At 42.2% G+C, this 27,524-nt stretch overlaps 2 protein-coding genes and 1 pseudogene across 2 annotated transcripts in view; 2 read left to right on the top strand and 1 right to left on the bottom strand.

The window, feature by feature from the left end:
• LOC111970299 (haloacid dehalogenase-like hydrolase domain containing 3) overlaps window positions 1-27,524 on the top strand; it is a 354,076-nt gene that overhangs the window by 197,152 nt on the left and 129,400 nt on the right. The gene's annotated exons all lie outside the window — the stretch shown is intronic.
• On the top strand, window positions 72-14,269 carry LOC111970705 (sodium- and chloride-dependent GABA transporter 2-like; annotated as a pseudogene).
• fkbp5 (FKBP prolyl isomerase 5) overlaps window positions 20,566-27,524 on the bottom strand; it is a 40,439-nt gene continuing 33,480 nt past the window's right edge. The window contains exons 9-11 of the mRNA XM_023996971.2: window positions 26,455-26,640; window positions 23,038-23,277; window positions 20,566-21,943 (exon numbers count right to left, since the gene is read on the bottom strand). Coding sequence (XP_023852739.1) covers window positions 21,830-21,943; window positions 23,038-23,277; window positions 26,455-26,640 — 540 coding nt within the window. The 3' untranslated portion in view covers window positions 20,566-21,829. The remainder of the gene's footprint in view (window positions 21,944-23,037; window positions 23,278-26,454; window positions 26,641-27,524) is intronic.

The raw sequence follows: 27,524 nt of genomic DNA, 5'->3' as shown, positions 1-27,524 counted from the left end.
TGGAAATGAGAGAACCTTCCAGAAGGACAACCATCTCTGCAGCATTCCATCAATCAGCCATTTTTGGTAGAATGGCCAGAGGGAAGATACAAGGTACAAGACAGCTCACTTGGAGTTTGCCAAAAGGCATCTAAAGGACTCTCAGAAACAAGATTCTCTGGTTTGATGAAACCAAGATTGAACTCTTTGGCCTGAATGCCAAGCGTCACGTCACCATCCCTATGGTGAAGCATCGTGGTGGCAGCATCATGCTGTGGGGATGTTTTTCAGCGGCAGCGACTGGGATACGTCAGGATCAAAGGAAAGATGAACGGAGCAATTTACAGCGAGATCCTTGATGAAAACCTGCTCCAGAGGTTTACGGCCCAACAGGACAACGACCCTAAGCACACAGCTAAGACAACGCAGGAGTGGCTTCGGGACAAGTCTCGGAATGTCCTTGAGTGGCCCAGCCAGAGCCCGGACTTGAACCTTATCAAACATCTCTTGAGAGACCTGAAAATATATATATATTATAAATGCTGTTTTTGTCATTATGGGGAATTGTGTATAGATTGTGGAAAAACACAAAACAATTTAATCAATGTTTTAATAAGGCTGTAACGTAACAAAATGTGGAAAAAGTCAAGGGGTCTGAATGCTTTCTGAATGCACTGTAGTCTTTGGTTTGATACTTAGCTAAATGTATTATTAGAAAGGCTAGCTAGCTTAGCCATCTAGCTACAATCTCATTAGTTAAAGAGTGGTTCTGCTTCAAAAACACTTTAATGCATTCATGTTGTATGGTGGGTTCACATACTGTCAGAATTCATGTAAATACGATTTTCCAACTTGGAAGATTTACTTGAACGACACCACAATTTTTCGGAATTTTGTCTTTTTGTCGAGGAARCTTTTTGTGGAAGGTACTACGCAGCGCAAAGACCCCCTCGCACACTCAATGTATACATGAGCATGTATTTATTGTAGCAAAAATGACTAACTTATTTTCAACCAAATGAGCAGTTACTGCCTTTTTGCTTGGTAGGGCAGTATAGCATACCGAATTTTGATCAGTTATGAAAATAGAACATTTCATGCTGAAAAAAATTATCTGGCAAAAGGCCGACATTTGGACGTTTCAAATATAAAATACTTTGTCACATGACTATAGAAATGGAAACATTGTGAGTTTAAAGACACAAAGTGACAATAGCCTATGATTAAATTGTTAGAGTATACTGGCCTCTCACTATCATCATTATTACTTTTATTCACATCATTCCAATTCAATCATCAGCTTGATCAGCTTTGGTATTGACATCAGTGAGCAGGCTTTCCAATTGAGGAGAGACACATGTGCAAGACTMAAAAAAAWTTAGTCACTGAGCAAATTTCAAGTCTGCTGTCTGCAAACTTGAACATTGTGAAAATTCTGTGCACCTTCCAGCTTGCGTTTACTGTGAACACTGAGGCTGTATCCGCTTTAAGTTACAGACAGTGATCAATTAGGCTACTGTGGCTATTTGATCATAATGTAGGCCTACCAGAGTGGCATATCATCAAAAACAATGGAGAAAATGCATCCCATAACATTTTAACATGGAAATATCTGTTCTATCATTCAGCCTACAGTAGAAGCCAATGTGTGGTGTTCAATATAGGACTACTGARACTCCATGAGACTTTTGCACAGTTTGACATTAACCTGTTCATCCACTTGTCCTTCAGACAAGAAAGTGACAAGGAAATTACTGAAAATGTTGTTGTTTGATGCAAAAAAAATAACACTTTGCAAAATAAAATACATTATTATTCCCATACCATTATTATAAAGAATCAGACAAATGATGATACCTTCTGCCTATTGGCTACTTAGCTTATTTAAGACCGTAACACTGCCCCTTTAAGACAAAAAAAACAATTTTCCAACTCCCTTTTCAAAGATGTCTAGAAATGTACATGTTTTGTAGGAAGAAATTACTCCCCCATTAGTGACTATAAATGATCTTTAAAACCTGTTATGGCTGCAGCCCGACACCGGTACACCTATGACAACATCCAGCTCAAATGCAGGGCGCGAAATTCAAAATCTATTTTTTTTAAATATTTAACTTTCACACATTAACAAGTCCAACACAGCATTTGAAAGATAAACATCTTGTCAATCCAGCCAACATGTCCGATTTTTTTAATGTTTTACAGAGAAAACACCACATATATTTATGTTAGCTCACCACCAAATACAAAAGTGAAAAAAAAGGAGGACAGACATTTTTCACAGCACAAGTAGGATGCAAGTAGCATGCACAAGCCAACCTAACTAACCTAGAACCAACCTAAATAACCTAGAAAAAACTACCTCAGATGACAGTCCTATAACATGTTACACAATAAATCTATGTTTTGTTCAAAAAATGTGCATATTTTAGCTATAAATCAGTTTTACATTACTGCTACCATCATAGCTACAGTCAGAAATCGCACGGGAGTAGCCAGAGAAAATACAGACACCAACGTCAACTACTAATTACACATCATAAAACATTTCAGAGAAATATATGGTGGATAGCTAATGAAAGAGAAAGATCTTGTGAATGGAGCCAATATTTCCGATTTTTGTAGTGTTTTACAGCGAAAACACAATATATCGTCATATTAGCTTACTACAATAGCTAGCACACTAGCTAGCAGCATTGATTCTAGTCAAACGGTAGCATAGCACAGTTCGACAGATATATGAAAAAGCATCCCAAATTGGGTCCTTATCTTTGTTGATCTTCCATCAGAATGTTCTCCAAGGGGTCCTTTGTTCAGAAATGTCTTTATTTCGATCCAGAACGAACAATTTCCCTCTTGAATTAGCAAGCACACTGGCAGTGCGACGCTAACCTCTCCATTTTGAAAAAAATATTGCGTCRCATCACGTCTAAAGTCCAGAAAACATTTCAATAATATAATTAAASTATATTGAAATAACATACTTTAGGATGATATTGTGACATGTATCAAATAAAATCTAAKCCAGAGATMATATTCACCTTTACAGAGTGTTTTCCAGGAGCCGAGTCCAGGTGCTACTTCGCGCCCAGAAAGAAAAATAAACTGCGCAATACTCACTCAAAAAGGCTGTGTTCAAATACAGGATGAGATAATCAACTGATTTCAACTCTCACTTCCGCATGACACCCAGAGGAAGGCGTATGACGTGTTTCTACAGTCCTAAGTGACATGCCCTTTTATAGACAAGGGCTCGAAGAGCGACATCGATTTTGGAAATCTCACTTCCGGATAGGAAATGGACTGTAAAAATAGTTCTGTTCCACTTAGAGAAATAATTAAAACGGTTTTAGAAACTAVAGACTGTTTTCTATCCAATAGTAATAACAATATGCATATTGTAAGAGCAAAAATTGATTAAGAGGCCGTTTGAAAATTTGCACATATTTTCCAGTTTTTCAATACGCCCCCTGCAGCCATAACAAGATAACTAGACTAATAACTGACTAACTAGCAAAGGATATGAACAAATGTGCACAGGTGGCTACATGCAGCTCTCGCTTTGATCTCAAAACAAGTGCATCTACTCAGAACCACTCACGCTGTAAACACAGTCCAGTTCAAAGTGAATGGCACAGATCCATATATGGCAATGGTCTATTTGCATATAGGCCTACTGCAGCTCTGATTGGTTATGCTGCACCGGTCTGTGTATAGTATGGGCTGAGTCGTGCAATAGAATCCTACTCCGATGCTTTCTGCCTACAACAAAATCTCTTGTATAGTTCATTTTGCATACTATGTTGCATTGAAAGTGGATAATATTGCATTGAATCGATCACAATTCCCACAGCAAAGGGAACGTTTGACGAATTGACTTGTTGGAAAGGTGGTATCCTATGACGGTGCCACGTTGAAATTCACTGATCTCTTCAGTAAAGCCATTCTACTGCAAGGTTTTTCCTATGGAGATTGCATGGCTAAGTGCTCATATTTTATACACCTGTCAGCAACAGATGTGGCTGAAATAGCCGAATTCACTCATTTGAATGGGTGTCCACATACCTTTGTGTATATATAGTGTATATGGTAAACCTACAGTTTTGTAAAACACAACAAAAATAAGATGTCCAAAATAAGTCAGCTTACTGGGGTGTAGCCTACCATGTTGGACAGCAATGGAATTTTATGAATGCCCATCATTTGTAAAATTTGCTATTGCATTGGCTTTAAATTTGGATATTTAACTTCTTCAGGATTGGTGGGTTGTTGAGACTGGTGTTTTGTGGGTACTATTTAATGAAACTGCCAGTTGAGGACTTGTGAGGTGTCTGTTTCTCAAACTAGACACTAATGTACTTGTCCTCTTGCTCAGTTGTGCACCGGAGCCTCCCACTCTTTCTATTCGGGTTAGAGCCAGTTTGCGCTGTTCTGTGAAGGGAGTAGTACACAGCGTTGTACCAGATTTTCAGTTTCTTGTCAATTTCTCRCATGGAATAGCCTTCAATTCTCAGAACAAGAATAGACTGACGAGTTTCAGAAGAAAGTTATTTGTTTCTGGCCATTTTCGTCCTGTAATCGAACCCAGAAATGCTGATGCTCCAGATACTCAACTAGTCTAAAGAAGGCCAGTTTTTATTGATCCTTTAACGAGCACAACAGTTTTCAGCTGTGCTAACATAATTGCAAAAGGGTTTGATCAATTAGCCTTTTAAAATGATAAACTTGGATTAGCTAACACAACGTGTCATTGGAACACAAGAGTGATGGTTGCTGCCTCTGTACGCCTATGTAGATATTCCATTAAAAAATCTGCCATTTCCAGCTACAATATTCATTTACAACATTAACAATGTCTACACTGTACTTCTGATCAATGTTATTTTAATGGACAATTTTTTTTGCTTTTCTTTCAAAAACAAGGACATTTTTAAGTGACACTTTTTGAACGATAGTGTGTGTAGCAGGTCATACAGTGGGGAGAACAAGTATTTGATACACTGCCGATTGTATTGCATGACATAAGTATTTGATACATCAGAAAAGCAGAACTTAATATTTGGTACAGAAACCTTTGTTTGCAATACAGAGATCATACGTTTCCTGTAGTTCTTGACCAGGTTTGCACCACTGCAGCAGGGATTTTGGCCCACTCCTCCATACAGACCTTCTCCAGATCCTTCAGGTTTCGGGCTGTCGCTTGGCAATACGGACTTTTAGCTCACTCTAAAGATTTTCTATTGGGTTCAGGTCTGGTTCGGAGCCACTCCTTAGTTGCCCTGACTGTGTGTTTCGGGTCGTTGTCATGCTGGAGACCAGCAACGACCCATCTTCAATGCTCTTACTGAGGGAAGGAGGTTGTTGGCCAAGATCTCGCGATACATGGCCCATCCATCCTCCCCTCAATACGGTGCAGTCGTCCTGTCCCCTTTGCAGAAAAGCATCCCCAAAGAATGATGTTTCCACCTCCATGCTTCACGGTTGGGATGGTGTTCTTGGGTTGCAGTCATCCTTCTTCTTCCTCCAAACACGGCGAGTGGAGTTTAGACCAAAAAGCTCTATTTTTGTCTCATCAGACCACATGACCTTCTCCCATTCCTCCTCTGGATCATCCAGATGGTCATTGGCAAACTTCAGACGGGCCTGGACATGCGCTGGCTTGAGCAGGGGGACCTTGCGTGCGCTGCAGGATTTTAATCCATGACGGCGTAGTGTGTTACTAATGGTTTTCTTTGAGACTGTGGTCCCAGCTCTCTTCAGGTCATTGACCAGGTCCTGCCGTGTAGTTCTGGGCTGATCCCTCACCTTCCTCATGATCATTGATGCCCCACGAGGTGAGATCTTGCATGGAGCCCCAGACGAGGGTGATTGACCGTCATCTTGAACTTCTTCATTTTCTAATATTTGTGCCAACAGTTATTGCCTTCTCACCAAGCTGCTTGCCTATTGTCCTGTAGCCCATCCCAGCCTTGTGCAGGTCTACAATTTTATCCCTGATGTCTTACAAAGCACTCTGGTCTTGGCCATTGTGGAGAGGTTGGAGTCTGTTTGTTTGATTGAGTGTGTAGACAGGTGTCTTTTATTCAGGTAACGACTTCAAACAGGTGCAGTTAATACAGGTAATTAGTGGAGAACAGGAGGCTTCTTAAGAAAAGAAACTAACAGGTCTGTGAGAGCCAGAATTCTTACTGGTTGGTAGGTGATCAAATACTTATGTCATGCAATAAAATGCAAATTAATTACTTAAAAATCATACAATGTGATTTTCTGGTTTTAGATTCCGTCTCTCACAGTTGAAGTGTACTATGATAAAAATTACAGACCTCTACATGCTTTGTAAGTAGGAAAACTGCAAAATCGCAGTGTAATCAAATACTTGTTCTCCCCACTGTATTTCATGTAGCCTGAGTGCCAGTCTGCTTGTGCTATAATGCCAACTGCTTGTCACTCATTGACAAGGACTGCAATGGAGTTGGCATTGCCAAGAGCACAGACAGATCTGGGACAGGTTAACTTCAGTGTGTAGACATGTTGATGGAGACGCACTGTTGCCATTAAGCTCAAATTAAAGATAGCATCTGCCACGCCCGTGACCTTGAGATCCTTATTTTATTCTCTATGTTTGGTTAGGTCAGGGTGTGACTCGGGTGGGAAAATCTTATGTTTCCTATTTCTTTTGTTTTTATGCGAGTGTGGTTCCAATCAGAGGCAGCTGCTATCCGTTGTCTCTGATTGGGGATCATATATAAGTTGTCATTTTCCATTTGGGTTTTGTGGGGTGTTGTTTTCTGTTTAGGTTGTTTCCCTGACAGAACTGTGCGCTTTCTGTTTTTCCTTTTGTCATTTTTGTTTGAGTGTTTTTGTGCACATTAAATCATGAACACTTTCCACGCTGCGCTTTGGTCTCATTCCGACGACAAACGTTACAGCATCTTACATTTATGGACACTACTTCAGACTGAGTTATTCCGTTTTTGGCAAGTGAGCTGATAATTTTTTTATTTAAATGTCTCCTTATCCAGGAAAGATTCAGAGTTCTGAGACATGCTTGTTAATGTGTAATTTCCGCCTAACCAGAAACATGCGTGGAGTTTGACAGAAGAGTAGTAGGATATCTAAACTGGACAATAACAGGAAACGCAACATCGCCAGTGAGAGAGTTCTGGGAGTGAGTATACAAAACCATTCTAATGAATCAAGTCCTTATTAACCACCAGATGGGCACAATGGCTATGTGCCTTAGGAGATGCTGAGAGAATGATGAACAGCAAGTGGTGRGATTGGAACTGAAAATATCATTTGCAGGAGAAGAGTTTTGAATCTCACAGACAGTGTCTACAAGCTTGGAAATATTCGCTGGGACCTAGCTCTGTGTCTTCTACTGTCCTGGATTATCTGTTACTTCTGTGTCTGGAAAGGAGTGAAGTCAGCTGGAAAGGTAAGGTGGCATCTCTGCCATTCAGCCTGATGACACCATGAATAGTGTAAAGTTGTTAGGATGAGCCATAGACTGAGTGAAAGTAATGCTTGTCTGGTCTCCCCTCAGGTGGTCTATTTCACTGCCACCTTCCCCTATGTGATGCTGTTGGTGTTGCTAGTTCGTGGACTCACACTGCCAGGGGCCATAGATGGTATCAAGTTCTACCTCTACCCAGACCCAGCCTGCCTCGCTGACCCACAGGTAGGAACACACTTCATTGTATAATTTGTGTTCAGGTGTAGCAAAAACTTAATTACATACTGTAGCGATTCATGGGGGATAAAAAGTAATGTCTCTGCCTGTGTTTGAACCCTGGTTGGCATGACCACTGGCCCAAGAAAGTTTACTCCCTTGGGAGAACAGTTTGCGTTCTTAAGAATGTGAGATTTGTTACAATAGCAATGCCTTATGAAAAATAAGAGGACCGAATTTCAAAGGAAATACATTTCCTGTTGACTTATTATAGCTACGAGCTCAAAATAGGCACCATTTTGAATTGGCCTCTGATACCCTGGGATGAGAGTACTGGATCGGAACTGTGAAACTCTGAATACTATTGTGTCTCTCTCTGGTATGTCTCACAGGTGTGGATGGATGTTGGAACACAAATCTTCTACTCCTATGCTATCTGCATCGACTGTCTGACCGCCCTTGGCAGCTATAACAAGTATGACAACAACTGTTACAAGTGAGTGGAAGAATGAAGTACACTGACATAAATTTATTTATTTTGATTAACCTTTATTTAACTAGGCAAGTCAGTTAAGAACAAATTCATATTTACGGGCGACCCCGGCCAAACCCAGACGACGCTGGGCCAATTGTGCGCCGCCCTATGGGACTCCCAATCACGACTGGATGTGATACAGCCTGGAGTCGAACCAGGGACTGTAGACTCTTGCACTGAGATGCAGTGCCTTAGAACGGTGCGCCACTCGGGAGCGATAAATGAGACTAGCTAGATAATATGTGCAGGCAGAATGTTTTCCCTTGCCTGCAAAAGCATTCCCTGTGCATATAATTCTTTGGAAGTTGGGTTGCAGAAATGGGTTGCAGAAATGGGAGGCTATCTGGAAAGTTGATCTGCATATTGTAGGTCATTTGGATTCCTTTGTGTTTTGACTAACAGGGAAGTGAATCTCTTTTTTAGGGACTGTGTACCTGTGCCTTTTGAACAGCGGAACCAGCTTCGTGGCTGGTTTTTCTATCTTCTCTGTACTGGGCTTCATGGCTTATGAACAGGGAACAGACATCGCAACCGTGGCCGAATCAGGTAAGTGTTGTAGAAAAGCAGCAGTGAGATTTTWATGATTTAATTAAGTATTTCATAAACAAATGCACAAATAAACAAACCTTTTAAAGTTATGCTTTGTTACAAGACAGGTGTCTGCCTTTCAAGGAGCTAACTATTCCCTCTGCCCTGCCCCTGAAAGTATAGTAATGAGTTTACCTGTGTTACTGCATACGGGTCCTGGCCTGGCGTTCATCGCCTACCCTCGTGCTGTGGCCATGATGCCAGTACCCCAACTCTGGGCCATTTTTTTCTTCATCATGATCATCCTACTGGGGTTAGATAGTGAGGTAGGTTAGAAGGCCTATTAAATTATTTGCCTAATAAAGGATAATTACATTGACCTACAATCATCACTAAACTCAATGGACGTGATGCTGTGAAGAAGTAGCTAGTATTTCAAATAAGATCATTTCCCCTAAGAACCCCCATCCTTAACAGCGTCTACCCCCAAGCCATAAGCCTGCTGAACAATTAATCAAATGACCACCACTATTTACATTGACCCACCCACCCCCCACCCACCCATTTGTTTTGTACACTGCTGCTACTTGCTGTTTATTATCTATGCATTGTCACTTCACCCCTACTGTCACGCCCTGACCTTAGTTCCTTTTTTATGTCTATTTTGGTTTGGTCAGGGCGTGAGTTGGGGTGGGCATTCTATGTTTTGTTCTGTTGTCCTTTTCTATGTGTTTGGCCGGGTGTGGTCCTCAGAGGCAGTTGTCTCTGATTGAGAACCATACTTAGGTAGCCTGTTCCCACCTGTGTTTGTGGGTAGTTGTTTTTCTGTTGTGTGTCTGCACCAGCCAGAACTGTTTCGGTCGTTCTCTTTGTTATTTCAGTGTTCATTAAATAAATATGGACACGTACCACTCTGCACCTTGGTCCTCTCCTTCCAACAGCTGTTACACCTACCTACATGTACAAAATTACCTCAACTAACCTGTACCCCCGCACACTGACTCGGTAACAGTACCCCCTGTATATAGCCTTGTTATTTTTATTTTATTGTGCTATTTTTATTATTTTTTATTTTGTTTATTTGGTAAATATTTTCTTAACTCTTCTTGAACTGCAATGCTAGTTAAGGGCTTGTAAGTAAGCATGTCACAGTATGGTCTCGACTTGTTGTATTCGACGCATGTGACAAATAAAGTTTGATTTGATCATCTCTGCTTCAGTTCGTAGGTCTGGAGGCTCTGATGACAGCTCTCAGACATGTATCCCTCCTTCTTCCTGGTTGGTCATCGGCGTAAAATTCTCATCAGTGTGGGCAGCTTCTTCATCGGCCTGGTCATGGTCACAGAGGTGAGAGGTCATCTGGAGTCATTATTATATAAGGAATTTCAAAGGCATCGTTATTAGATCAATCATGACAGTAACCAGGTATTTGATTGATAATCTACCTCCCAAGTGTTTCAACATATCCCTGTGTTTCAGCATACCACACTTTGGGGGACATAACTCGTTCTGCAGAATTGTTGGCAGATTCTACTTATTCCATAAGTACTTGGGCCACTACACACCTAAGATCATTGTCTGAGGGTTTTTTTGTACACTCTTGAGGTAGATTATAGAGTCTTGTTCTCAATAAGAATGTACTTTATAAATTATTTCTCTCCACACGCTCCTCTGTTTGCAGGGAGGCCTGTATATCTTCCAGCTGTTTGATTACTATGCCTGCAGTGGGATGACTCTTCTTCTCTTCGCTGTACTACAGTCAGTGTTTGTCAGCAGGGTTTATGGTGAGTTAGTCCTGCCTGCTTCCGTAGCTCTTAAGGCATGCTTCGGTTCGACTGAGCGAGTGTGCTCGTATACTAATACTTAAAACGCCTTTGCTTGATGAAAAACGATAAAGCAGCAATAGTTCTGTTTGTCCATCGCCGTAGCCAGTATACACTTCATCAACATAGCCCTAATTAATCTAAGATAGCTTAAGAAATCTATCATTCATTTTGACGTTTTTGCAGAGGAGGTCTTAATAGCGCAATTTTACATCCAACTAAGATGTTTAGTGCAGTGTTTGTCAAGTGCAAACATTTGCATAAACGATTAGTCTCTCGTTGAATGACAACAAACACTTGAAGAATCACTACTGTTGACCAATCACTGGCAAAGGGGCGTAGACTTCGGCTAGCCTTGAGATAAAAATTTGTGTGCATGAACAGCCGAAAACCTTTGCCGAAGACCAAAATGAACAAAAACGTCACAATGTCATCGTAATATGCACAAACTGTTCTGAACTGTTTCGGATAGGAAGCATGCGGACACCTTTAGTGTCGTGCCTTTATATTACTTTATAAACCATTTATAAACATTTATATATATATATATATACACAAATATTTATGAAGGCATTTCCATGTAAGTTATTGTAAAGTGTTACCGCTATCCTTGTAGTTCTTATGAAAACATCATGTTAAAAGACCCTGCATGGCCCCATTCCATCARTCACAGATAGTGGCACAGCATCTCAGTGCAAGAGGAGTCATTACAGACCCTGGTTCGATTCCAGGCTGTATCACAAACGGCCGTGATTGGGAGTCCCATAGGGCAGCGCACAATTGGCCCAGCATCGTCCGGGCTTGGCCGGGGTGGGCCATCATTGTAAATAAGAATTTGTTCTTAACTGACTTGCCTAGTTAAATAAAGGTTACATTTAAAATGTAAAAAAATGATCATTCACAGATCAGGTTCCCTCAGGAGGTTTCTCTTAGCGGTGTTAATGGCGTTATCCAAGCTTTTCCTCTTGCAGACATTCGCATTTTGGACATCGATGAGAAACGACACCTGTCTAAAACAGTATCAAAAAAGTGAACCTGTCGTCCGGGTTTCCCAATCTGCAATTGCTTGAACCTGTTTGTCACTTGGTGGTTTGAAAAGGTTTACCTGGAGGGTACTTGACTGACCAACTGACCAAACCCTTTCCTTGACTGCTGTGATTGAGCCTCTTATGTTTACTTCACAGGTGCAGATCGTCTGTACGATAATATAGAGGACATGATCGGTTATCGACCATTACCCCTCATTAAGTACTGTTTGAAGTATATCACTCCAGTCATCTGCACTGTAAGTATTACTTAACACACTATCCTCAACAGCAAATTCATTAGTTATTTTTCAGACTATTGTTATACAGATGTAGGATCTTCATTTGAACAAGTTTGCTACAGCAGAGGAATAATCGTGCAGCAACATTATATGTGTAATCATTATGTGGATTATAATTAATGGCCATTTTTGTAGAGGTTGATATATTTTTCGTAAGAGAAAATCAAGTCGGAAATGTCAAAGTGGAAATTAAACAGCTTCAGAAGCCTTTTTGTAAACCTTAAATACACTACAAGTTTTGTATTTCTTGCATTGCAGGAAAGTTCTCCTGCAACAGGTTGATCAAATTAAGATCCTATATCTGTAGTAAACATGACGTTGATGTCACAGTAATACAAGTGATTTACAGACAAACAAAAGTTAATAAGTTGACAATACATAGAAATAGAAATCAAATGGATGTCTGTGTAACCTATGTAAAGTAGAGAATCCTTTCTTTACGTTCAATATAAATGTTTCATCATAAAACTGACCTAAAAGTACTGAAACGGTAACCTTGTTCTCTCTGTCCTCGCTCAAGCCTCACTGTTACTCTACTATATTATAATTAGTACAATGCTCTCTGAAAATACATTGTGTTTTTTTTAAAACCTCCCTCCGTATATTTTTGTTCTAGGCTATGTTTGTCTTCTCCTTGATTAGGTTTACCCCGCTAAAGTTCAACAACACATTTGAGTATACTTGGTGGGGTTACGCCATTGGCTGGTGGTTCACCCTCTCCTCCACACTCATAGTTCCTCTGTGGATGGTGTACATTGTGAGCGTCACTCCTGGTACACTGCGACAGGTAAATAGTTACTTTGTTAAACTTCTATAGCATTTTTTCATAACAAAAACATCTCAAAGCAACAAAAACAAGTAATATATCATGGGAAGCCTAGCTAGGTAGGTCAATTGATAGAGATCGCTAGTTGTGTCTCTCTGTAAATACAATGATATACTAATATATTTATATTACAGCATATTCATATTCCATTCACCCAGCTCATCACTTTGCTCGTTGTATAATTCCTTCTCGCATCCTCTCTCCTTCGCTTGTGGACTTCATTGCACAACACAACAGCTGTCTGACCAATAACCTCTCCAAGCCAAACCTTCATACCATAACTGCTACACAACCTACATATTTGTCAACAAACTAGCGCTAAACCCACAGTTAATGTGTACAATCAGTTTAGCAGTTACACAGTTAGGCCCTGGTGGGATTTATATTTAACTAGGCAAGTCAGTTAAGAACAAATTCTTATTTACAATGACAGCCTACCAGGGAACAGTGGGTTTAACTGCCTTGTTCAGGGGCAGAACAACAGATTTTTAAATTGTTAGCTTGGGGATTTGATCCAGCAACCTTTCAGTTACTGGCCCAACGCTCTAACCACGACTACCTGCCGCCCCGAATAAATTAATAAAACCGAACGCTTACCCTGCCTTGGAAGAGTCAGTGTTGAATAGCCTTAGCCAGCTAGCTAACATAAATAGTATTCCTCTCTGTTTGAGTAGGCTAAATTAGCTGCATTTGCTAAGTAAGTGAAAGAAACTCAATTCTACTGCTTTTCTGTAATTTTTGAAAGAATGTATTTGTTCAATTATTGTCTTTCTCTCTGAGTCAACTCCTCACCACAGTTTAAGCACTGCAGTGCTAGCTCGCTGTAGCCTACATTATGCTACATTATGCTTTCAGTACTAGATTCATTCTCTGATCCTTTGATTGGATGGACAATATGTCAGTTCATACTGCAAGAGCTCTAAACATTTTATTAAATTCACTGAGGAGGATGGTCCTCCCGAGCATCCACTGTTTATTTTACCAAAAAAATAAGTGAAAAATCCATGCTCTCCAAACATCACCAGTTATTGTCTCCTTCCTCAGACTGTCTATCCTCACCACGCCCTCAGAGGATCTCCCTATTACCAAGGCCCAGAAAAAGGCCCTCCTGGCCAAGCAGTCTGAGCAGGACAGACCTCTGGGGGACATGGAGATACCAGCCTGGGGCCACAATCTCAGAGACACTCTCTCGCTCACCCACCATCCCTACAGGCCTGGAGACAAGCAGGTCCAGCCAGTCACTCACTCTCCTAAAGGTCCTGATCTAAACAATACAAATACTTTCCATTGTGTAACAGAGACTGTGTGACACTGTTTGGTCTGAGTGGGTTAGGAAAGTATATATCATCCACCACAGGCCTTTTTCTTGGGAGAGCGTTGTGGGCAAGTTCTTCCAAAACACACACTACTTCCTGTGTGTAGCATTAAGGAGACGTAGCAGCACTGGTTCTGGGAAAGTCTTGATGTGGAAATAGTTTGGACCAGAACACACTGAAATGAGAGTGAGAAAGGTCCAGCACAAAAGATGGACCTTTGAAGTTGTGCTTTAACCAGGACTTTGGTCATGTAGGACACAGTATTTMATCGAAATTGATTACTTTCTGTCACCGAACATAGTGGAAACAAAGGCATATGATGATCATGCTCTTGGTCTCAGTTGGTTAAATTATTCTGTATATACATCTGATCAAACCCTTTTTAATRAAGAATGGTAATATTTGATTTGTGTAGGTTTAAAAATCAGACATTGTTTTTTTTACTAGTACTTTGTTAAGTATGACATTTGTGATAATATCCATAGTTGACGAAGGGATTGTGCATGTGTGTGTGTATATACACTGTGGCCAGTTTATTGGGTGCACCCATCTAGTACTGGGTTGGACCCCCCTTTGCCTCCAGAACAGCCTGAATTCTTCGGGACATGGACAAGTTTGTCCATTTCTCAAGGGACCTAACATTCACCTGGTAAACATTCCCCACATCATTACGCCACCAGCCAGTACTGTTGACACCAGGTAGGATGGGACCATGCTTATTCCCCATTCTGACTCTGTCATCAGCATGACGCAGAAACCAGGATTTTCAAAACCAGGATTTGACAGACCAGAAAATGTTTTTCCACTCCTCAATTGTCCAGTATTGGTGTTTGAGTGCCCACTGGAGCCGCTTCTTGTTTTTAGCTGACAGGAGGGGAACCCTGTGTGGTCGTCTGCTGCAATCCATGACAAGGACCGATGATTTGTATATTCTGAGATGCCATTCTGCAAACCACTGTTGTACTGCGCTGTTATTTGCCTGTTTGTGGCCCACCTGTTAGCTTGCACAATTCCTGCCATTCTCCTTCGACATCTCTCATCGAGCTGTTTTGCCCGCAGRACTGCCACTGACTGGATGTGTTTTGTTTGTCGCACCATTCTCTGTAAACCCTATACACAGTCGTGCGTGAAACCCAAGAGGGCAGACCTTTCTGAGGTACTGGAACCAACGCGCCTGGCCCCGACGATCATACCACACTCAAAGTCACTTAGTTCCCTCGTTTTGCCCATTCTAACGTTTGATCGAACAGTAACTGAATGCCTCATGCATGTCTGCCTGTTTTATATAGCAGCCCACGTGACCCACTGTCTGTAGGAGCTAACCATTTTCGTGAACGGGGTGGTGAACCAAATCAAATTTTATTGGTCACATACACATGGTTAGCGGATGTTATTGCGAGTGTAGCGAAATGCTTGTGCTTCTAGTTCCGTCAGTGCAGCAATATCTAACAATTCCACAACAACTACCTAATACACACAAATCTAAGTAAGGAATGGAATAAGAATATATAAATATATGGATGAGCAATGACAGAAGTATAGGCAAGATGTAATAGGTGGTATAAAATGCAGTATATACATATGAGATGAGTAATGCAAGATATGTTAACATTATTAAAGTGCCATTATTAAAGTGACTAGTGATCCATTTCTTGAAGTGGCCAATGATTTCAAGTCTGTATGTAGGCAGCAGCCTCTCTGTGTTAGTGATGGCCTTGAGACGGAAGCTGTTTTTCAGTCTCTCTGTCCCAGCTTTGATGCACCTGTACTGACCTCGCCTTCTGGATGGTAGCGGGGTGAACAGGCAGTGGCTCGGGTGGTTGTTGTCCTTGATGATCTTTTTGGCCTTCCTGTGACATCGGGTGCTGTAGGTGTCCTGGAGGGCATGTAGTTTGCCCCCGGTGATGCGTTGTGCAGACTGCACCACCCTCTGGAGAGCCTTGCGGTTGTGGCAGTGCAGTTGCCGTACCAGGCGGTGATACAGCCCAACAGGATGTTCTCAATTGTGCATCTGTAAAAGTTTTAGGTGACACGCCACAGTTGAGTTTTTTTTTTTTTACCTTTATTTAACTACATTTACATTTAAGTCATTTAGCAGACGCTCTTATCCAGAGCGACTTACAAATTGGAAAGTTCATACATATTCATCCTGGTCCCCCCGTGGGGAATGAACCCACAACCCTGGCGTTGCAAGCGCCATGCTCTACCAACTGAGCCACACGGGACCTGTGGCAAGTCAGTTAAGGCAAAACTAGGCAAGTCAGTTAAGAACAAATTCTTATTTTCAATGACCGCCTAGGAACAGTGGGTTAACTGCCTTGTTCAGGGGAAGAACGACATTATTAATTTGTCCCCAATCCTCAAGCTTACCTTGTCAGCTTGGGGATTCGATCTTGCAACCTTTTGGTTACTAGTCCAATGCTCTAATCACTAGGCTACCTGCCGCCTTGTTCACCAGACTGTTTGTGTGGGTGGACCATTTCAGTTTGTCCGTGATGGTGCAGACAGAGACGGCCGCCTCGCTTCGCGTTCCTAGGAAACTATGCATTATTTAGTTTTTTTATGTGTTATTTCTTACAATGTTACCCCAGGAAATCTTAGGTTTTATTACATACAGTCGGGAAGACTCACCAACATTACGACCAGGAATATGACTTTCCCGAAGCGGATCTTCTACCAATGGATCGGATCCCAGCCGGCGACCCAAAACAACGGCGCAGTAGAAGGGGCATACGGAGCGGTCTTCTGGTCAGGCTCCATAGACGGGCGCACCGCTCTCGAGCATACTACTCGCCAATGTCCAGTCTCTTGACAACAAGGCAGACGAAATCCAAGCAAGGGTAGCATTCCAGAGAGACATCAGAGACTGTAACGTTCTTTGTTTCACGGAAACCTGGCTCACTCGATACGCCATCTGAGTCGGTACAGCCACCTGGTACCTTCACGCATCGCACCGACAGAAACAAGCATCTCTCTGGTAGGAAGGGAGGGGGTGTATGCCTTATGATTAACGAGACATGGTGTGATCATAACAACATACAGGAACTTAAGTCCTTTTGTTCACCTGACTTAGAATTCCTCACAATCCAATGCCGACCGCATTATCTACCAAGATAATTCTCTTCGATCATAATCACAGTCATGTATATTCCCCCCCCAAGCAGACATATTGACAGCCCTGAAAGAACTTCATTCGACTCTATGTAAACTGGAAACCACACATCCTGAGGCTGCATTTATTGTAGCTGGGGATTTTAACAAGGCTAATCTGAAAACAAGGCTCCCCAAATTCTGTCAGCATATCGATTGTGCTGGCAAAACCCTAGATCACTGTTATTCTAACTTCCATGACGCATATAAGGCCCTCCCCCGCCCTCCCTTCGGAAAAGCTGAATACGACTCCATTTTGTTGCTCCCAGCCTATAGAAAGAAACTAAAACAGGAAGCACCCGTGATCAGGTCTGTTCAACGCTGGTCCGACCAATTGGATTCCACGCTTCAAGATGGCTTCGATCACGTGGACTGGGACATGTTCCGCATTGCGGCAAACAACAACATTGGCGAATACGCTGATTCGGTGACCGAGTTTATTAGTAAGTGCATCGGTGATGTTGTACCCACAGCGTCTATTAAAACATTCCCCAACCAGAAACCGTGGATTGATGGCAGCATTCGCGCAAAACTGAAAGTGCGAACCACTGCTTTTAATCAGGGCAAGGTGACCGGAAACATGACCGAATACAAACAGTGTAGCTATTCCCTCCGTAACACAATCAAACAAGCTAAGGTTCAGTATAGAGACAAAGTGGAGTCGCAATTCAACGGCTCAGGCACGAGAGGTATGTGGCAGGGTCTACAGTCAATCACAGACTACAAAAGAAAAACCAGCCCCGTCATGGACCACGATGCCTTGCTGCCAGACAGACTAAACAACTTTTTTGCTCGCTTTGAGGACAATACAGTGCCACTGACACGGCCCGCTACCAAAACCTGCGGGCTCTCCTTCACTGTAGCCATCGTGAGTAAAACATTTAAACGTGTTAACCCTCGCARGGCTGCAGGCCCAGACGGCATCCCCCGCCGCGTCCTCAGAGCATGCGCAGACCAGCTGGCTGTTGTGTTTACGGGCATATTCAATCAATCCCTATCCCAGTCTGCTGTTCATACATGCTTCAAGAGGGCCACAATTGTTCCTGTTGCCAAGAAAGCTAAGGTAACTGAGCTAAACGACTACCGCCCCGTAGCACTCACTTCCGTCATCATGAAGTGCTTTGAGAGACTAGTCAAGGACCATATCACCTCCACCCTACCTGACACCATAGACCCACTCCAATTTGCTTACCGCCCCAATAGGTCCACAGACGACGCAATCACCATCACACTGCACACTGCCCTAACCCATCTGGACAAGAGRAATACCTATGTGAGAATGCTGTTCATCGACTACAGCTCAGCATTTAACACCATAGTACCCTCCAAACTCGTCATCAAGCTCGAGACCCTGGGTCTCGACCCCGCCMTGTGGAACTGGGTACTGGACTTCCTGACGGGCCGCCCCCAGGTGGTGAGGGTAGGTAACAACATCTCCACCCGCTGATCCTCAACACTGGGGCCCCACAAKGGTGCGTTCTGAGCCCTCTCCTGTACTCCCTGTTCACCCACGACTGCGTGGCCATGCACGCCTCCAACTCAATCATCAAGTTTGCAGATGACACTACAGTGGTCATCTCACACTCACACCTCACACTCAATGTCAACAAAACAAAAGAGATGATCGTGGTCTTCAGGAAACAGGGGCTGCTTCCTCTGCTATCTACATTGACGGGACAGTAGTGGAGAGGGTGGAAAGTTTTAATCAACATTTCAACTATCTACTAACCCTAACCCTTACTTTCATAACACTGAACTTAACCCTTATACTAAACCTAGCTCTAAGCCTAAACTTAACCTTTACTCTTATTCTATACCTAACCGTAGCAAGCAATTGCTTATCGACAGATGGTCATTCTATCAACAAACTATCTGTAGAGCATCTACAGATGGACTATCCAAATAAAGTGTGACCCATTTCAAATATGAAATTGACAAGTTTGTTGTTGTAAGATAAGACAATGTCTATTTAAAGTGTGCCGGTTATCAGGTTGTACAACATGCCTATGCGGAAAAATGAGATCACTCTGTTAGACTTTCAGTGAGAGTGCCTGTTATGAGTGAGAAGTTGTACTTTATACTATTTCCTACTGCATTCATGTGTCAAATGTCAATGCCCCCTTTCTGTATATATTTCAGGCGAGAAGAGAGCTGAGACGTATTGCCTGAGCATAAGAGTGCAACTACTACTTCCCCTTGTTTGACACCTCAAGTAATATAATTTTTTATGTTTTATTGTTTAAAATCATGATATTACTTAACTCATACAGAATTTTGTTGAAATGAGGGTACGAAATAACTATTTCAAGTTATGTTTACAGCAATTTGATATTGGGGCTTTATGACTGGGGTTTCCTTTGTTCCTTTTCAAGTCTTTAAATGCAGGAGGTCTATTTTATGTTTACACATAGGACATCATCATGATCCTCTGACTGAAAATCACCATGGAGATCCAGTCACTTGTTTCACTAATGTCCCGTGGTAGATAAAGAATATGCATCACTAAAAGTCCAGTTGGGGTTGGGCAGGCCAATGTAAACTAAAAATGTAATCTCTAATGCCTGCATTTGCACATTTACCAGAGAGAGTGAATACTTAAAGGGATACTTTGAGATTTTGGCAGTGAGGACCTTTATCTAGTTCCCCAGAGTCATGAACTCATGGATACCATTTGTATCTCTCTGTGACCAGTATGAAGGAAGATAGAGCTAGTTTCGCAAGCCAGTGCTAAATAGCGTTAGCGCACTGACTAATGCTAATTATCAATTGCGCTAGCGCTAGTTAGCAACTTCCTTCTAACTGCACGCAGAGACATAACTGTATCCACGAGTTTATCTGACTCTAAGGAAGTAGATAAAGGGCCAAAAATTGCCAAATTGCCAAAATCCCAAAGTATCCCTTTATTAATACATAGATTCAAGGCTGTATCACATCCCGCCGTGATTGGGAGTCGGCGCACAATTGGCCCAGCGTTGTCCAGGGTAGGCCGTCATTGTAAAGAAGAATTTGTTCTTAACTGACTTGCCTGGTTAAATAAAAAAAAWTCAATACCATCTGTGTCATGTTTATAACACTTACAACGGATTCTGTACAGTATGTGGTGCATATAGTATTATAACACTAAGACTCTTATGTCTAACGCTCAGTGTAGTCCAATAACATTTATAGTTGGGTCAGTATGAATAGAAGCAGGTCATTTGTATCCAGAGCTTTGGTGAACAAACATTATGGACGTTATTAGCATAGAAACTCTTGATAAGGTTTATATGCTGTGATATCTAGTCCTGGCAACACTACACTTAAATCCTAACCTTGTGGGTTAAGGTAACTACCCTCCAATAAATAGTGTTGGGTACAGAGATACATTTTAAATTAAACATACATTTCAATAAAAGAAACACACACACAATGAGTCAATGGCTTCTTTTTATATTGAGAGCATAAGCCTCCCTTATTTTCTTTAACAATTATAAAATCATTAAGACAACCCAAGGGCAGATGTCCAATGAATGCAAAAAAACGAAAGCCCAGATTTTATCCAAGGCGTTATTGTTCATAAAAAGACAACATCGGTGATTTTACAATCTTAGCTGAAGATCGAGGTGCATCCTTGTCCATAATTTAACACTCTTTTATTAAAAGGAAATAAGACGAGTCAGACAGTACAGTCACCCATTCCAGGAGGAAGAGAACTACGAGACTAGAACCTTTTTTGTAATTACGGGGAGACTTTGGTCCCAGCATGACTCCCTGTCAAAATAAAGGTTAAATAAAAACCTGCCCTAGTTATCAGTCACATAATTTAAATTCAAACAGTGTACTGTGAAAAAAGCATTTGTCCAGGAGAGAATGCAAGGTTGAAGTCAGAGAGGACTGGACAGCAGCTTGGAAAGCTGAGACTTAAAGCTTCATTATTGGACTTGCATTGATTTGGGCAGTCAAAGACAGTAGCACACACAGAACAGTATGTAGCATCTGTAGCATGCAAGGGTCTATCTGGGATGAGTCTGTACTTGTTTATTCTCCATGTTCAAGAGTAAAGAGTGGGGGGTTCTTCAGCCACTGCAAATATACTGTATGACTCATTGTCTTAACATAAGTAGTCTTCTGGGACTGTGGGTGTTATGACAATTAAGTGACGATGACGCCAGCTGTTTTGTCTGTTATAGTGGCACAGTGTCACCACTTCCACATTGCCAAATGATGTATATTGAGGATTACAATTGTGACTAAGCACAAGGTGCAAGGCAACCCCAGCCAACTCAACCAATAGATTGAAGCTACCAAAATAGAATGATACCTGTTGCTCATCTGTATTGTGCAAAACGAGAAGATGCAAAGGCAAAATGATATTTGATTATCAACATCAGAATGCAGACTGTGGGTTTGAGTTAAGTTGAGGTGTGCATTTGGAGGCATTGTGCAATGCAAAGGTTCAGGACTAGACCTGGACTGGATTCCATGTTATGGACTGAAAGAAGGAATGCTGTTTGGCCTGCAGCCTTCCCCACTCACTCGCGCCCCCTGTCTGTCGTGCAGGGGACAGCACATATGGTGGGGGGTAGGTAGGGGATGATGAGGTCAGGGTGGAGGGGTGTGGTCCGGCCCCGTCTGGTCCCTGCCTCTGTGTGCATAGCAAGGGGAGACCTGCCCCCCTGGCCTCCTCTGGAGCATCAAGGACAGTCCTGGCCGTGGTCCTGACTCCTGCGGCGTCTCTTAATGGCCACTTGATGGTTCTCGTTCATCGCTCCACTGTCCTCCCCCCTCCTCCTCTTCCCCTTCCCTGCCTGTTGAGCACACAAATACAAAGGAGAGGGACTTTTAAATGTTTAGATTTCTTCCATTGTGCAAAAATAAATCACTTTTTATACGTTTTGTTTTGCAATATTAATGAGTATAATATTTATTATATTAGATTATGGAGTAAAAAGGAAGCATCGAGTGGTAATGAGTGGCCCTCTGTAGCTCAGTTTGTAAGAGCATGGCTCTTACAACGGCAGGATAGTGGATTCGATTCAGACAACCACCCATACGCTTGGGCATGAGTCCTTTCGATAAAAGCGTCTGCAAAATGACATATATTATAAACAGAGAACAAAAGTTCAAATAAAGTAGCTATTCAGTACTACCACTAGATGTCAGCCTACTACCACTAAACGTGAAACTATAAACCAGCGATTCTCTACTGGTGGGTCACAACCCAAATTAGCGTGCCTGAGTAAAAAACGATCACTTTTAATTGTCAAAAAAATCTTTAAMAAATATGGATTCTTTCCCCCTGAAATAAATACTCCAGTCTGAACTTAAATGACTAAAACCAGATAGAAAGTGTGTAGAAATTATAATGGACCAATCATTTGATCTAAACTATTTTTCTTGAATCACAGAGATTTCAATAGCAGCGCTATTGGATTTCGTTAATTGTGTGGTCAAACCAGTAAGCTTGCCAACATTTGTCATGAAAAACATGATCAATATGGAATAATTAATAATGCAAGATGTGGGAAATGTGTTCCCTTGTCATATAAAACAACAATAAGATTGTAAAAAAAAAMCTGGGATGAAACTAAAAACACAGTTGAGAACCACTGCTCTAAATCATGAACGATGGACCACAGTCAGTCAGCAGCACAGCACAGATTATTGAAATAGATAAACATCTCATATCACATGTATCAAATTACTCAAACAGTGAACAAGGTCAGATTGTAAAACTGATTACACATCCATATTGCATCCCAAATGGTACCCTATTCCCAATATAGTTCACTACTTTTGACGAGAGCCGATTGCGCTCTGTTCAAAAGTAGTGCACTATATAGGGAATAAGTTGCAGTTTGGGATGCAACCCATCCAGACTGTGAAAGATGTTGTTACAGACCTTGACGTCATGTTCAGCAAACTTCTGGAACATGTTGGCATAGATCTTCTTGTCCCTTTCATGGTGTTCCCGGATTTTGCGTTGACAGATAGAGACTTGACCGTGTGCCGCCCGGTTGGAGGGGTTGACCTGCAGCACCAGTTTAAAGTCAGACATGGCCAGGCTGAACTCGTTACGGAAGAGACGAGCCTCCCCACGCCGGTACAGAGCCTTCTCATTCTTCCCATCCAATTCTATCACCTGCGAGATACACACAGACACACAACTACATTGGTAACATTTTACATTAAGGTATACCTACAGGGATTTATAAAGGGCTTTATAAATAGTTTTAAAAAGCAAATTATTAGTTTATAAAGCTGTTAAAAAAATAATAACAGAATGGTTGAAATTGTGTGATTATTTTTTAAACGCTTGCTGAACAGATTAATACATACACTACATGAACAAAAGTATGTGGACACCTTCTCCTCGAACGTCTCATTCAAGAATTATGGACATTAATATGGAGCTGGTCCCCCCTTTGCTGCAACAGCCTCCAYTATTCTGGGAAGGCTTTCCACTTGCTTCCATTCAGCCACTAGAACATTAGTGAGGTCGGGCACTGATGTTGGACAATTAAGCCTGGCTCGCAGTCGGCATTCCAATTCAACCCAAAGGTGTTCGATGGGGTTGAGGTCAGGGCTCTGTGCAGGTCAGTCAAGTTCTTCCACACCGATCTCGACAAACCATTTATGTATGGACCTCGCTTTGTGCACGGGGGCATTGTCATGCTGAAATATGAATGGGCCTTCCCCAAACTGTTGCCACAAAGTTGGAAGCACAGAATTGTCAAGAATGTCATTGTATGCTGTAGCGTTAAGATTTCACTTCACTGGAACTAAGGGGTCTAGCCCGAACCATGAAATACAGCCCCAGACCATTATTCTTCCTCCACCAAACTTTAGTTGGCACTATGCATTGGGGCAGGTAGCATTCTCCTGGCATCCGCTAAACCCAGATTCGTCTGTCACTCCAGAGAACGCATGTCCACTGCCCCAGAGTCCAATGGCGGTGAGCTTTACACCACTCCAGGCGACGCTTGACATTATGCATGGTGATCTTAGGCTTGTGTGCGGCTGCTCAGCCATGGAAACCCATTTCATGAAGCTCCCGACGAACAGTTATTTATTTTTCTGTTGCTCGTACAGATGTACAGATGACCGGGACAGCTCTAGCAAGGAAGACATTTTACAAACTGACTTGTTGGAAAAGTGGCATCCTATGATTGTGCCATGTTGAAAGTCACTGAGCTCTTCAGTATGGCCATTCTACTGCAATGTTTGTCTATGGAGACTGCATGGCTGTGTGCTCGATTTTATATACCTGTCAGCCACAGGTGTGGCTGAAATAGCTGAATCCACTAATTGCAAGTAGTGTCCAGATATTTTGTAATATAGTGTATATATGTGCATATATAGTATATATATATATATATATATACATGTAACATTTTAACTTTAGTCCGTCCCCTCGCCCCGACCGGGCGCGAACCAGGGACCCTCTGCACACATCAACAACAGTCACCCACGAAGCATCATTACCCATCGCTCCACAAAGGCCGCGGCCCTTGCAGAGCAAGGGGAACCACTACTCAAGGTCTCAAGCGAGTGACGTAACCGATTGAAAGGCTATTAGCGCGCACTACCGCTAACTAGCTAGCCATTTCACATCCGTACATACATACATACATACATATATATACATATACATACATACATACATACATACATACATACATACATACATACATACATACATACATACATACATACATACATATACACACACTGCTCAAAAAAATATAGGGAACACTAAAATAACACATCCTAGATCTGAATGAATGAAATATTCTTATAACTACTTTTTTCTTTACATAGTTGAATGTGCTGACAACAAAATCACACAAAATCAATGGAAATCAAATTTATCAACCCATGGAGGTCTGGTTTGGAGTCAAACTCAATTAAAGTGGAAAACCACACTACAAGCTGATCCAACTTTGATGTAATGTCCTTAAAACAAGTGCAAAATGAGCTCAGTAGTGTGTGTGGCCTCCACGTGCCTGTATGACCTCCCTACAACGCTGGGCATGCTCCTGATGAGGTGGCGGATGGTCTCCTGAGGATCTCCTCCCAGACCTGGACTAAAGCATCCGCCAACTCCTGGACAGTCTGTGGTGCAACGTGGTGTTGGTGGATGGAGCGAGACATGATGTCCCAGATGTGCTCAATTGGATTCAGGTTGGGAACGGGCGGGCCAGTCCATAGCATCAATGCCCTTCCTCTTGCAGGAACTGCTGACACACTCCAGCCACATGAGGTCTAGCATTGTCTTGCATTAGGAGGAACCCAGGGCCAACCGCACCAGCATATGGTCTCACAAGGTCATCTCGGTACCTAATGGCAGTCAGGCTACCTCTGGCGAGCACATGGAGGGCTGTGCGGCCCCCCAAAGAAATGCCACCCCACACCATGACTGACCCACCCACAATTTGCCAATCTTGGTGTTCTCTGGCAAAAGCCAAACGTCTTGCACGGTGTTGGTCTGTAAGCACAAGCCCCACCTGTGGACGTTGGGCCCTCATACCACCCTCATGGAGTCTGTTTCTGACCGTTTGAGCAGACACATGCACATTTGTGGCCTGCTGGAGGTCATTTTGCAGGGCTCTGGCAGTGCTCCTCCTGCTCCTCCTTGCACAAAGGCGGAGGTAGCGGTCCTGCTGCTGGGTTGTTGCCCTCTTACGGCCTCCTCCACGTCTCCTGATGTACTGGCCTGTCTCCTGGTAGCGCCTCCATGCTCTGGACACTACGCTGACAGACACAGCAAACCTTCTTGCCACAGCTCGCATTGATGTGCCATCCTGGATGAGCTGCACTACCTGTGCCACTTGTGTGGGTTGTAGACTCCGTCTCATGCTACCACTAGAGTGAAAGCACCGGCAGTATTCAAAAGGGACCAAAACATCAGCCAGGAAGCATAGGAACTGAGAAGTGGTCTGGAGAACCACTCCTTTATTGGGGGTGTCTTGCTAATTGCCTATAATTTCCACCTGTTGTCTATTACATTTGCACAACAGCATGTGAAATTTATTGTCAATCAGTGTAAGTGGACAGTTTGATTTCACAGAAGTGTGATTGACTTGGAGTTACATTGTGTTGTTTAAGTGTTCCCTTTATTTTTTTGAGCAGTGTATATAAMATGTACATAGGTATACAACCCCACTGACCCAGAGCAAAGAGTTAAAGACACACACAACTGTATGCTATTCCATGCACAGGCGCTAGCTGCATGCTCTGTTCGGCTTCAGAATATGGTATACGTGTATATGTGTGTGGAGATCCCATGCGTGCAGCCAGGTATGCATTGAGATTGTACCTTGTTGCAGTTCTCCACAACCAGTGCATACTCTCTCAGCCTCAGGTAGCACATTGCCAGGTTGAGCTGGGCGACCAGTAGGAAGTCCTGGATCGTCTGCTGCTGTTCCTTCCCTACACCAAACTCCATCTCGAGCCACGACACAATACGCTGGTATTGGACCACCGCCTGCAGGAAACACCCTGCCTAGAACCAGGGACAACACATGGAGTAGGTTTTGCAGGTCTCTCATGCAAAAAAGATTATAAGCAACATTTAATAGCGCAAAAGAAATGTGCAAAGCAGGCACGTACACAGATAGGGCTCTACCAATGCAGAGCACATGCCCCTTTGCCCTTCCAATCTCTAAAGTTCCCTTTTGTATTGAGTTATAAAAAAAGTATACAGTACCAGTCAAATGTTTGGACACACYTACTCATTCAAGGGTTTTTCTTAATTTTTTACTATTTTCTACATTGTAGAATAACAGTGAAGACAACAAAACTATGACATAACACATATGGAATCATGTAGTAACCGAAAAAGTGTTTAAACAAATCAAAATATATTTGAGATTTGAGATTCTTCAAAGTACCCACCCTTTGCCTTGATGACAGCTTTGCACAATCTTGGTATTCTCTCAGCCAGCCTCATGAGGTAGTCACCTGGACTGCATTTCAATCAACAGGTGTACCTTGTTAAAAGTTAATTTGTGGAATTTCTTTCCTTCTTAATGCGTTTGAGCCAGTCTGTTGTGTTGTGACAAGGTAGGGGTTGTATACAGAAGATAACCCTATATGGTAAACTACCAAGTCCATTTTATGGCACGAACAGCTCAAAAAGCAAAGAGAAACGACAGTCCATCCTTACCTTATTACTTTAAAACATGAAGATCAGTCAATCCGGAAAATGTAAAAAAAACTTGAAAGTTCCTCAAATGCAAATTAATTACTTAAAAATCACACAATGTGATTTTCTGGATTTTTGTTTTAGATTCCGTCTCTCACAGTCGAAGTGTACCTATGATAAAAAATTACAGACCTCTACATGCTTTGTAAGTAGGAAAACCTGCAAAATCGGCAGTGTATCAA

The sequence above is a fragment of the Salvelinus sp. IW2-2015 genome, linkage group LG11 (assembly GCF_002910315.2).
Source record: "Salvelinus sp. IW2-2015 linkage group LG11, ASM291031v2, whole genome shotgun sequence".
Taxonomy (NCBI): domain Eukaryota; kingdom Metazoa; phylum Chordata; class Actinopteri; order Salmoniformes; family Salmonidae; genus Salvelinus; species Salvelinus sp. IW2-2015.
This window is presented reverse-complemented; position numbering and strand designations above follow the sequence as displayed.